This window comes from Ambystoma mexicanum, chromosome 2q (assembly GCF_040938575.1).
Source record: "Ambystoma mexicanum isolate Mex_15411 chromosome 2q, UKY_AmexF1_1, whole genome shotgun sequence".
Classification (NCBI taxonomy): Eukaryota; Metazoa; Chordata; class Amphibia; order Caudata; family Ambystomatidae; genus Ambystoma; species Ambystoma mexicanum.
The window spans coordinates 638,834,572-638,847,949 of record NC_090924.1 but is presented as its reverse complement, the minus strand read 5'-3'; the positions used below and the strand labels follow the sequence as shown (position 1 = coordinate 638,847,949).

Genomic DNA, 13,378 nt, shown 5'->3' with positions numbered 1-13,378 from the left:
AAGAAGTGGTTAGATTAGTGGGTAGAAAGGGAAAATGAAAGGTATCTTTGCTGTTAAGTTGATGCATGCAGATCAGAAGTACCCTGTGCTCTGTATTGACGGGAGCCTAGAGGCTTTTGTGTCCCAAGAAGAGCCTGTGGTGCTAGGATGTATTGGCCAGGAATGTGATGAGTGTGCAAGTCGATTGTAGAGGTGTAGCATTCTGTTTGATTTCTATTGTGAAGGGTTATCCTTGTGCCTCGAAGTGATTGAGAGATACAGGTGGGGCCTTACACATTATACGTATATTGTGTCTGAGTGTAGAGGATGAGAATGTTAGTGTAGGGAGGCTATTGGAGGGGCCTGTGGGCAACTCAGAGCCCAGAGCACCTTTTCACCACTGACGAGGTTGCTAGACAAGTCCGATCTATGAAAGCCTCTTCAAAACAGGTTCATCCCTGTTCCTCTAAAACCATCAAGGACCACACTGATACCCTCGCTCCGGCCCCTGCTGATTTTTGCAACCACTCCTTTGCCTCTGGATCCTTCCCCTCCCCTCTGAAGCACTCCTTTGTGCATCCTCTTCTCAAGAAACCCACAGCTGATCCTTCTTGTCCAGATAACTATCGCCCAATTTCCATTACTCCCTTTCTTGGCAAACTCCTGGAAAATTTGCCCATCTCTCAGCTTAACCTTCATTCCAATTCTGTTGGCTGTCTCCATGACCACCAGTCTGGCTTCAGAGCTCCCAGAAGCACGGAAACTGCTCTACTGAACATCCGTGAAGATCTGCTCTCCAACCTTGACTCTAACATTCCCGCTGTCCTCATCCTCCTCAATCTCTCTTCTGCCTTCGACACGGTCAACCATACCATCCTGCTCAACCGTCTCCGTGAAAACCTGGGTATCACTGATCAGGCTCTGGCCTGGCTGACCTCTTTCCTCTCAGATCGACCCTCCCAGGTCCAACCTGGGTCCTTCCTTTCATCTATCTTCCTCTCTACCTCTGGTGTTCCCCAGGGGTCTAACCTCTTGCCCTGGCTTTTCAACCAATACCTGGCAACTCTCGCCCACTGCATTGCCATTTTCTGCTCAAATTTCCAGTGCTACGCTGATGACACTCAACTCATTTTCAGGCTGCCCTCTGCCACCTCCTCTCCCACTCTCATCTCTGATTGCCTAACTGCCATTCATGATTGGTGTGCCGCCAATGATCGTTGTCTGAATGCCAGCAAGACGGAGATCCTCCTCATCGGCACACCTTCACCATCCTTTCCCCTCACTCTATGGCTGGCCTCCCTTGGCCCTCCTCCTACCCCCACCTGCGAGGCTAAGAACCTCGGGGTCATCTTTGACTCCACCCTTTCCTTCTCCGCCCACATATCTGAGGTCTCTAAAAAGTCACATTTCTGACTGCAACTCCTCAGAGGTACTCTGCCTTTCCTCTCCTTCCCCCAGAAGCACATGGTATCCCAAGCTCTGGTTCTCTCTAGCTTGGACTATTGTAACAGCCTCTTTCTAAATCTACCTGCCTCTACTCTCCGCCCTCTGCAACTAATCCAGAACAGGACTGCAAGACTTGTCCTTGGCCTCAAGCCCTGGGATCGTATCTCTCCAGCTCTGAAATCTCTCCATTGGCTCCCAGTGGATGCAAGGATTAAATTCAAAACCCTCTGCATTGTCCACAAGGCTTTCTGGGGCCTGGGTCCAAAATACCTTCAGCTATCCCTCTGCAAATACCTCCCCTCTCGAGCTCTTCGCTCCTCTACCTCCAACTCCCTCAGGGTCAGTTGTCTTTCTAAGAAACAAGCTGGGGGTAGATCTCTGTCTTCAGCTGGGGCCTCCCTCTGGAAAAGCCTCTCTGCCACTCTAAAACTTGAGGATAACCATCTCCGGTTCCGGAAGCACCACAATACCTTCCTCTTTTCTTCTGCCTTCTCTCCCCCTCTCCCCTGCTGATCTGTTCTCTCTTGGCACCGTGCACCTGGCCACCCTCTGTCCTTCGGGCCCAGGTACCTGCTCATCCTGCCACCCTCCCGCACTGCCTCTGGGCCACCTCTTTCACTGGGGTCTGTATCTCTGTACCCATATAGCCCCCCCTTTTTCTTTCTGCACTTATCAGTCCTACCCTGTCTGCTGCCTTAAACCTAGCACTTGCAAATTGCTGGCCGCGTTACCACTGTTTGTTGCCTTTATTATTTATTTATTGTTATTTATCTGTTTCTCATCTGCTTTGCACTTTCCACTTCTCCCCCCTTCCATGCACTTTTCCCCACCCCCCCTCTCCCATGCACTTGCGCGTTCTCAATGTCACTGGGCCTAGTAAGATTGCTGTTTTGTTCTCCCCTGTTCCCCTCCCTTGCCTTGTCGCGCTCTGAAACACTTGTGTACGAGCGTGATAGAAATAAAATATCAATCAATCACCTGTTCCCTTTATGGCAACGTTTTGGTAGCAGTCTCCTTTTGGCGTTATGCCAAGTGCATTAAATTATTAAAGCTTTCTCACTCGTATCATAACTACCAGTTGTAAACCCTGTTCCTGATTGGGCTGCCTTCTCGATCTCAGCAATACATCAATAATCACATAGTGAAACAAACTGAACATGTTCCCTCCTTTCATGACCTTGTACATCTCTTCAGACTCAATTAATTTCTTCAAACTCACCCTGAACAATCTCTTAGTTTATTTATAGAGTATATGTCATGCTTGATATGTAGCTTTGCGACGAACATTAACCTCACTTGATTAAGCAAGTCAACAGTTTGCATAATCCCTGCATTCAACCACACTGTGACAAAGCCATAACTAAATGTAGAGGGGTGTACCAGAGTCAAACAGGGATTGTTTACAAAAAACATCCCTCCTCTATTTGCATAAATCAACAGGAAGTAAAACCTACTTTAGAGAAAGATTACATTGTGGCAGAAAACCACAGTTAACCTATGGTTACTGCTTGTCCTGGTATTATATAGTTTAACTATGCCCAGAGGGCACAGCGAAAGCAAACTTTGGAAAGCAACTTCCTGGCATTCATACATACATATCCTTGCATGCATTCATACATGCATACAAAAATGCTTTTTTCCCCCTTCATCTGTTTCTCTCCAGCTCTGGATTCGACAGCGCAACGCTGGCTGCTCAGTTGCTCTCCAGGCCTCCTTCTCCTGCGCTCCACAAAGACAACAGGAACAAGGAAGCAGGGACCACTTCCTGGTTCCTGTCATGTGCAGTGGAACCAGAGCGCCTCCATCTCGCTGCTGCACCAGCTGACTCTGAGTGGGCATTTACAGATTTTGGGTGGGCCTTACACACTCAGGCCCTATACTGTCTATTTCCCTGGGCGACATTCCAGCAGGACCCATGCATGACAATATACATCTCCAAATACTAATCAGTGCCCACCTCGGCACAAAGTGTGTGTCGCTGCTGCTCTCCTTCTACTTTTAACCATAAAAAACAGGGATTGGTAGATAACTGCGCCAGAGATGTGGTCGCTGGAGAATTGGTCGCAATTTCTTTTGCGCATGTTGCCACATATATATGTGGGGTGGGGTTTAGGGATGTAATTAATGTATGGGAGGGGCTGCGGGATGTCTCGCCGCATATATATGCAGCAAAATGTACCTGTCAAAAAAATTTAAATCAATCAATTCTTCAACAACCAAATAGATTCAACCAAATCAACCCAAACCAAAAAACACAGACCTCCTTTAAAGAGAGAAACAGAGACCTAGAGTGAGACATGAAGATAGAGTGAGAGAAAGATCACAGAGAGAAAGAGAGAGAGAGATAGGCAGAGAGAGGGGGGTGTAGATTGATTTATAATAACGCTGGGTGCAGCTAGTTACTTTTAAAGCAATACACAGAACAGGCCCAAAGTTCTTGCAAGAGAAATGAAAAAGACACATACCCCCTCAACCCCTTATAGATTCCTCCTTGGTGCCAGTCATGGTCTCTTCCTATTATAATAAGATACTGGGTGGATGATCAATCTTTTTTTAATACCTCAGCTCTGAAACTCCCCCCCCCCCCCCGAAACTCCATGCTATCAGTGCTTTCAGGTTTTAAAAAGGCCATCAAAAGCTGGTTCTCCCCCTACTGATATTGCCTCATGCGTAGGCCAAACATGCTCTATTTGGGTTCTTTTACAATTCATGCAGTATCTTCGTAGACCAGCCCATGTGGTCTGCCAAGCCAGCTCTATTCTGGTTTGTCACGAAAAGGAGTCTGAACTAGTTATGCCTTGTTCTTTCCCCAATGGTAGACTACCAAGGCACAATGAAAATGTTTTTGATTTGCTCAAAAAAGAATGGCGATGGGCATCCAGTGTTCTAGGTTTTACTCTTTTGCACCTATTGCAGATTATTTTTCCTTTTCTGGCACACTCCTGGTCACTCACTCTTACTTTTGCCCTACTTACACTTTCAGGACTCACACTTTCTCCCCTAAGTCCCTAGTCTTGTCTATTACTGCACGTATATCCTCTTATATTAGCACATATATTCTCTTTGGCATCTTGATACTCTTTTAGTCAAATACCTTGTTGTTTTGCCAAGCTGGGGAACAAAAACCCACATTTAGGGAAATCATGTTCAGAGTGTATTACTCACCCACCAAGATTTTCTTTTGACAGTGTTTAGGCACTACTGCCTTCAATGGTAAGGAATCTCTCTTCCTTGACTTGGCATTTTCTGCACATGCTTCTACCACACTCTCCATCATGTCATGCATGCCTGGCCAGTATTGTTCTCTTAATTACCTTTTCGTGATAATGCGACCTAGATGTCCATGCTTTAGACCAATGTTACTCGGTCTTACATAACATGACTTATATTTGCATATCCTCTTGGCCTTTGGACAACTAAGGCCCGCTGCCAAAGGGTTACTTTTCAAAGGAAACTGATACTTCTGAGTGTCACATGACTTATTTAATTCACCCTGAGTGCATTTATGCTGGTTTCTAGTTACTTCTAGTTTGAATGCACCACATTATTAAATAGTAAGATTTAAATATTTTTCTTCATTCGTGGTCACGTTCAAATAATAAAATGGGGCTAAATTTGGTCATCAACTTTTTGAATTCTGAATTCAAAACATATGTCCCATCTCGTTTATGTTGGTTAATGTTCCCAAAATATTCCTATCTAGGATGCATGGCAGACCATTTTCCTTCTAGGCTTCACAACATTGGAATTTCCCCCCGAGTTGCCCTCCGGAGCCTTGGTAATCATGTGTCCTTCCATGAGCGACCGACGATGTGGTTGTTCACTAAGTAAGTTTTATCCATTCAAATCCATACTCAATTGCAGTCAGCGCTGAGAACTCAATTTGTAGATCTGAGACCGTTTAAGAAATAACAACGTTTGCAAAAGATGAATGTACTCACGGAAGATAGATTTTATACTCTGCTGCTGAGATGTGGCATTCTCACAACACTGGTGGCAACAGATGCAAACAACCATATGGGCTCCTTCAACAAACATCATTCAGCGTCTGTGCTGCATTCTAGGAGGTTTGGACTCTAGGTCTATATCTACCTTTGAGTCCTGACTTACATACAATATCCCCTCAAGTGCAATATTGGCTTTATGAGGAAAGATCCCTCCATTCTCCCTGACAGACACCATGAACCATAACAGGTCCTACTCTCTCCACGCATGTCAAAGGCCACAGGCTGAACCCTATCTTCATCTCCTCCCCACTTCGTTCATGCTCTATCCCCCTCGATTGGAACGGCAGGCCGCAATCCCCTTTTTCATATTGCACACAAAGCTACCCCACAAACACCAGGCTGAAAAACCTGTGATTGAGCTTTACACATTCAAATATTTCGCAGTATACATGCTAGAGGCAACTTTCGAAATGCTCACCACCTCAAGGAATGCCTCAGCTCTTCTCGATACATTCAACCACTTTGCCAAAATAACTGGTGGATGCCCATATGCCTCTAAAATCTAGTCGCACCAAAGTCAACGTGGCGGTTCACCTCCAAGCTCCAATAGCAACCAGGGAAAATCTTTTCAGCAGATCACTGACATCTCAACCACCAAATAACTGTATATATAACACATAAGGGTGGAGCGAGGAATCAAAGTTTTCTTTGTGATTCAATCACAAATGACTAAACTTGCAGTGTCCCTAGAGGAAGTACTATGCTGTCCTTTTGGGAAAAATACCCCTACGGTGTGCTGTTGCACGCCTACATAACAGGGATAAGAAATGAGTCAATCATGTAGACACGATGTTCAGCTTATTTGGCATCTTTCTATTGATCCACCAAAAATCAATCAGCTTTACCTCCTCTGTGATTACCAGTCTGGCTTCCACCCTAAATGCAACACTGAGACTTCAACTATCCAAGTGGTGGACTGTGAGTCACTGACACAGGGGACTCGTGCCTTCTAGTCCTCTTCCACACAGCAGATCACCTAACACTCTTCTCCATCCTCGCCGACCGGATTGGCTTCTCCGAAACTATCCGAAAATGTTTTGCATCCTACCTCTCCAGCAGATAACAGGCCATACAGGTGGGCTCATTCACATGTCGGTTCCTCCAAAGTTCCATCTCCCTAAAGCTTTTTCAGTCTAAACATAGAACTCTACATAGGACCTCAACATAGCCATCCATCAGTACGATGACTACACTCAGCAGTATGTTAAGGTCAGTGGCCCCCAAGACATTGCTCGCGTCTGTGAATGCATGGCCACCATCCAAGCCCGGATGTCAAATGCCTACCTCAAACTGAGCCCCACTAAGAACAAATTCATCCTCACCAGCCGCCCTCCCCCAAAAACAAACTCATGCAGCAATGCCTGGATGAAATGCGCCTGGAAGGATTCACCTCAGTGACGTCAAACTCGGCTAAATCCTTGCATTTTATTGTTGACAGTAGCATTTCCTTCCAAAAGTAAACAGCCAAAAAGGTGCAATCCACGTGGCTACAGATCTCCAGACTCTGCAAAAAGAAATCGTACCCTTCATACCCCTGCATGATCTCCACATGGTCGCCCAAGCCATCATGCTCTCACATCGACGGGAGAACCACTCTCGTTACTTGGTTTCCAACCATGGGTAAGGCCCCTTAAGACATCCCACTACACTGTAGCCTGTCTCATTACACATGCCCAAAAATGTGACCATATCTCCCCTACACTGTGCAAGCTCCACTGCCTCTGCCTCTGCACTGGGTTCATATTCAACATTGCATATATCAAGTACAAAATAGTTTCAAACAGAACACTAACATGGTTGGTGGCAAAACTCCACACCTCTGGAGGCAAAACTATGAAAGATTGGAGTCCAAGCAAGTGTGTAAAGAGAAGTCTCGCAAGCAGTGCTTCTCCTGCCATGCCCCGATCATCTGGAGCTCAAGCCCAGCAAAGGATTGAAATGCCCCCAGCATCGTCCAGTTCCGCGAAACACTAAAAGCTGGGCTCTTTCAACAATACCTGCCAGGCGAATTAAAATCCTTGCCCTCCCTCCGTCAACAATAGTGTGCTAATGTATAAAATGCCAATCCCAATTCTGGCACCCTCCCATTATATAGCACACCATTGCGCTTAAACTAGGTTCTTGCTATAATCAATGACATAACATAAAAATAATAGTTTGCTTGTGGATGTGGCTGGACAACGAAAGGGATATTAAATGAGATATATGCAGATGTGGATTCACATATGTGATTTTTGTATTTATTTTATTAATAACTGGTTTACAAGGTGCCCTCTGTGACAAAGCAGCCATTTCGTGGCACCATACATTCTTGACAGTGATTGAACACTCATCAGAGGCAAATCCTAATCTGGTTTCCTTTTCCAGAAGGACTTCTTTTGGAGCATGAGTCTTTCAAGTAGCTGCGAAAGGAACATTGATTGCTGTGTTTTTACATATTTATATTCCCCACCATACCATGGTTGGTTCTCTGCCTACTGGAGCCGCATGGAGGGTTGACTTCTGACCAGTGTCTTTAAGGTCTTGTCCTGAGCCTTTTCAGGCGGTTAAGAGTTTAGGAGTGAAGTTGCTTGTATCTGGATCTAGGGATGCCCACATTTTCTCTGTGTGTCAGCTTGTGTTTGTTAAACTGAAAGTTTTAGGAAAAGTTCTCCCTCTTCTTCCACCAGAGTCTTGGACCTTGGTGGTTACCTCCTCTAATATGAGTTCCATCGATTGTTGTAATGGCATTTATCTGGGGCTCCTTGCTGCACTGCTTTAGTGCTTGCAGAGTTTACAAAACACAACAGCCAGATTGGCGCTCGGAGGCTTTTGCATTCTCTGGCCTTGCTCCGTCCGCTGCATTGGCTTCCACTGGGCAGCTGAATCAAGTTTAAAACGCTCTGCTTGGTACACTGTGCCATTCATGCTCTGGTGTGGGATACCTTCACTCCAAAATGACTCTTTATCAGCCGGCGAGACTACTTCGGTCATCCTCTCAAACTATGCTTAATATTCCAAGGTCTCAATCAGATTCAACCGACACTCATTCACATGTCGGTTCCTCCAAAGTTCCATCTCCCTAAAGCTTTTTCAGTCTAAACATAGAACTCTACATAGGACCTCAACATAGCCATCCATCAGTACGATGACTACACTCAGCAGTATGTTAAGGTCAGTGGCCCCCAAGACATTGCTCGCGTCTGTGAATGCATGGTCACCATCCAAGCCTGGATGTCAAATGCCTACCTCAAACTGAGCCCCACTAAGAACAAATTCATCCTCACCAGCCGCCCTCCCCCAAAAACAAACTCATGCAGCAATGCCTGGATGACATGCGCCTGGAAGGATTCACCTCAGTGACGTCAAACTCGGCTAAATCCTTGCATTTTATTGTTGACAGTAGCATTTCCTTCCAAAAGTAAACAGCCAAAAAGGTGCAATCCACGTGGCTACAGATCTCCAGACTCTGCAAAAAGAAATCGTACCCTTCATACCCCTGCATGATCTCCACATGGTCGCCCAAGCCATCATGCTCTCACATCGACGGGAGAACCACTCTCGTTACTTGGTTTCCAACCATGGGTAAGGCCCCTTAAGACATCCCACTACACTGTAGCCTGTCTCATTACACATGCCCAAAAATGTGACCATATCTCCCCTACACTGTGCAAGCTCCACTGCCTCTGCCTCTGCACTGGGTTCATATTCAACATTGCATATATCAAGTACAAAATAGTTTCAAACAGAACACTAACATGGTTGGTGGCAAAACTCCACACCTCTGGAGGCTCTCACTCCTCACGTAGCAAAACTATGAAAGATTGGAGTCCAAGCAAGTGTGTAAAGAGAAGTCTCGCAAGCAGTGCTTCTCCTGCCATGCCCCGATCATCTGGAGCTCAAGCCCAGCAAAGGATTGAAATGCCCCCAGCATCGTCCAGTTCCGCGAAACACTAAAAGATGGGCTCTTTCAACAATACCTGCCAGGCGAATTAAAATCCTTGCCCTCCCTCCGTCAACAATAGTGTGTTAATGTATAAAATGCCAATCCCAATTCTGGCACCCTCCCATTATATAGCACACCATTGCGCTTAAACTAGGTTCTTGCTATAATCAATGACATAACATAAAAATAATAGTTTGCTTGTGGATGTGGCTGGACAACGAAAGGGATATTAAATGAGATATATGCAGATGTGGATTCACATATGTGATTTTTGTATTTATTTATTAATAACTGGTTTACAAGGTGCCCTCTGTGACAAAGCAGCCATTTCGTGGCACCATACATTCTTGACAGTGATTGAACACTCATCAGAGGCAAATCCTAATCTGGTTTCCTTTTCCAGAAGGACTTCTTTTGGAGCATGAGTCTTTCAAGTAGCTGCGAAAGGAACATTGATTGCTGTGTTTTTACATATTTATATTCCCCACCATACCATGGTTGGTTCTCTGCCTACTGGAGCCGCATGGAGGGTTGACTTCTGACCAGTGTCTTTAGGGTCTTGTCCTGAGCCTTTTCAGGCGGTTAAGAGTTTAGGAGTGAAGTTGCTTGTATCTGGATCTAGGGATGCCCACATTTTCTCTGTGTGTCAGCTTGTGTTTGTTAAACTGAAAGTTTTAGGAAAAGTTCTCCCTCTTCTTCCACCAGAGTCTTGGACCTTGGTGGTTACCTCCTCTAATATGAGTTCCATCGATTGTTGTAATGGCATTTATCTGGGGCTCCTTGCTGCACTGCTTCAGTGCTTGCAGAGTTTACAAAACACAACAGCCAGATTGGCGCTCAGAGCTCGGAGGCTTTTGCATTCTCTGGCCTTGCTCCGTCCGCTGCATTGGCTTCCACTGGGCAGCTGAATCAAGTTTAAAACGCTCTGCTTGGTACACTGTGCCATTCATGCTCTGGTGTGGGATACCTTCACTCCAAAATGACTCTTTATCAGCCGGCGAGACTACTTCGGTCATCCTCTCAAACTATGCTTGATATTCCAAGGTTCCGTAGGAAGCAAGCAGGAGGACGATCTTTTTCTGTATTAGCCCCGACTATGTGGAACTCTCTTCCGAGGGAGCTCCATGATACCACTGATCATCTTCAGTTTCGTAGGAATCTGAAGACATTTCTCTTTGAGTTCTGAGTGAATTGCTTTCTCCCCCTAACAGTTGTGTGTTAGCGCCTCAATGCTTTAGGGCCTTTGTTGCGCTCTATAACTCTTTATACACACATACATACAAACCATACTGCCAGACAGACCCTCTTGCTAACGGCAACTGCGGGACCCTGAAAGTTTGATTCTGAAGTATAGCAGGAAATACGCTGAAGGGCACATCATGACCCTTGCTCCTTGATGTATCCCTGCTTGGAAAAAGCACACAATGATTAAAATACAATTAAATATATTGTGACAGTATGATGGATGCTGTAGTCTGGTTCCGTTATCTGATCGTTTTGTAAATTCACTTTGGTGATGGTGTTTTTATTTAACACAGTGCGGCTTGAGGTACTCATTGCTTTCCTTCATTAAACAGGCTGAGGAGTCAGAAGGCCTGAAAATTGTAAGCCAATTCTGCAATAGCCGTACTTCAGTTGTAACGAAGGAGTATATCGAAGGAATGCAGCTTGTACTGGTGTTGCATGCATCTGGATAATTTAATAATCTGCATCCACATGCTGTTATTTTATGAAATACTCATATCAATTAGATGTTCTTAGAAAGTGACTTTTTCCAAATGATCCAATCATTTCTGGTTGTATTTCCAGGTACCTGCTTCGCGCCATGGATATGCCACTGTGCATAGAGAGCTGCAACAGTGGCCTGTTTCAGAGTGACCATGATCCCTTTTTGGCAGAAAGCGGACTCTCAGACGGTGAGTGGGCACATGCAGTAGCTAGGCTAAAACCTGCAATATTTTCCATAAACATCCATGGGATAGGTTTCGAATCGGAGATGGAAAGTTTGAAAACAGGCAGTTCTACCTCTTTAAACGGTAGCCGCTTCTTTTGGGAGGTGAGATAGTAGTAGAAGTGGTTTCTTTTCTTTTATTTTATTGATTGATGGAAGCCATTGAGAAACAGACCTCGTTCCTATATTCATATTCTCACTTACTCTGTCTCTGTTGTTCCCTGGTGTCCCTCATATTCCCAGTATGTAAATCTCTTCAACACACCCAATCATTCCTTCTTCTCTTTGTACCTGTTGCCCTTGCTTGCTTTGCTTTCTCTCTCTAGCTCTTCTTCCACACCTTGTTTTCTCTGTTTGTGGCTGATTCCCCCAATTGTCTCTCTCAATATCACGATCGCCTTGTCTTTTTGCCACTTTATCTTGCTGTAGCTCTATGTTAGACTGCTTTCCTTTCTCGCCTTTCTTCCCATCCTGTGCACCCTTTTCATATCCTCCTATCCCTTTCTGTGTGTCTCTTTGCCACTGTCTCTCTGTGTCTTTACACAACCTGATCTCCTCTCACTCCCATTTCTTCTATTGATGCCTTCTTTCCAATGGTTTGCTTGTTTCCTCCCTGTGTCTCTTTGTATTTGCACATATTTCACTGATTCCCCTTTTCTCCCTTTTCGCTTCTCACATACTCTCTCTTTCTCACCCTATGTTGAATTCTCGCTTGGTCTGTTTCTCTCGCTCACACACACTCTCCCCTCTCTTGCTTACCACAAGTGTGGTCTGCTTCTTGCTCATGCAGCACCTCATTTTCCTCTTCTTCTGGCACTTGTCCCGATCTTCCCCCTCACCACCATTCCCATCTCTCTTTCTCTCTCATATTCCAACCCTGCTCTCCTTTGATGCTCTCTCTCTGCCTGTGTGGATTTGTGCCTCTTGATCTATGCATCTATCTACCTCTACCTCTCACTCTCGCTGTCTCTTCTCTCTGTCCCTCTCTGTCTTCTTAAGAAGATGATCAAAATGTTCTCTTGTAGCCCTACATGCTTCGGAAGAAGGTCTGATGACCGAAACACATTGGGCTGGGATTCTGTAGAGAAGGCTTTTCTGAATGCATATCTTGAGTAGTGAATGGACTTAAGATCACTCTATATGAAATGAATGTATTATGGATAATATTCAGATGTGTTTCTGTATTCACCACTAAAATCATATTTTCCTGTTCTCCAGCATGGGGTCTGGCATGGATTCACATGCTCATGAATATTCCCCGTCGTCAGGCTGGGAATGCTCGGTAAAGAAAAAACCAGTATCAGTTTCGTTTCTGATCTGTCTTTCGTAGTAATAACCAATCACTGGTCTCTGCGTCATACTGACCCCAGCCAATGACTGCCCTCTACCTAAGCACCGCCTCTGGCAGCCATCTTCAGATTCTTACCGCACGTTCATGTGTTGGGATCCTCGTGCTATTGCTCTCGAGCGTTAGTGCTATTATTTTCACGTTTTTTATCAAAACTTCGTTTTTTCCGGTCAAAAGAGCCTCAAGCTCCACCGACTCTCCATCCGATCAACGGGGACCCGTGTCGGATTCGTCTGCGCCCCTCAAGGGTGAAGATTTTGTCGAGCTACGTTTTGGAAGACTCCAGAAGCTTCTCAGGCCCAGACATGGCCCAGGAGAAGGGAAGCTCGACGCCCGGAAAGCTGTTCAGGGTCTGCCCTGGATGCCAGCTGCAGGAGGACGAACACTCCTTTTGTCTCTACTGCTTACATGAGGACAAGACGCACGTGGAAAAGGACTGTGCGTTTTGCGGCAATATGTCGGAGCGGACCATGAAGGACCGCCACCAACGCCTCGCCAACTGGCTGGAAGGGAAGAGCCCGTCAGGCGAGAAGAAGAGGAAGAAATCCGAGCGGTCTTCTAAGACCTTTGAGGACGCCCCGGCGACGGGGGTCCAACACAAGGCCAAGCACCGCGAGTCCGCTGGCACCGGGAGCGCCGAACGGTCGGGCTCTACGGGCGCCAGGCAGGGCGCACCCTCCCCGGCACCTTCAGCCACGAGCCAACGCTCTGGGTCGGGTAAG

The 13,378-nt window shown here is 45.8% G+C and overlaps 1 protein-coding gene across 11 annotated transcripts in view; it reads left to right on the top strand.

Moving 5' to 3' along the window:
* Positions 1-13,378, top strand: part of CIITA (class II major histocompatibility complex transactivator) — an 807,875-nt gene that overhangs the window by 372,384 nt on the left and 422,113 nt on the right. For all 11 annotated transcript variants that reach the window (XM_069647820.1, XM_069647816.1, XM_069647817.1 and 8 more), the window contains one exon: positions 11,167-11,273. In XM_069647820.1, coding sequence (XP_069503921.1) covers positions 11,183-11,273 — 91 coding nt within the window. In that variant the 5' untranslated portion in view covers positions 11,167-11,182. The remainder of the gene's footprint in view (positions 1-11,166; positions 11,274-13,378) is intronic.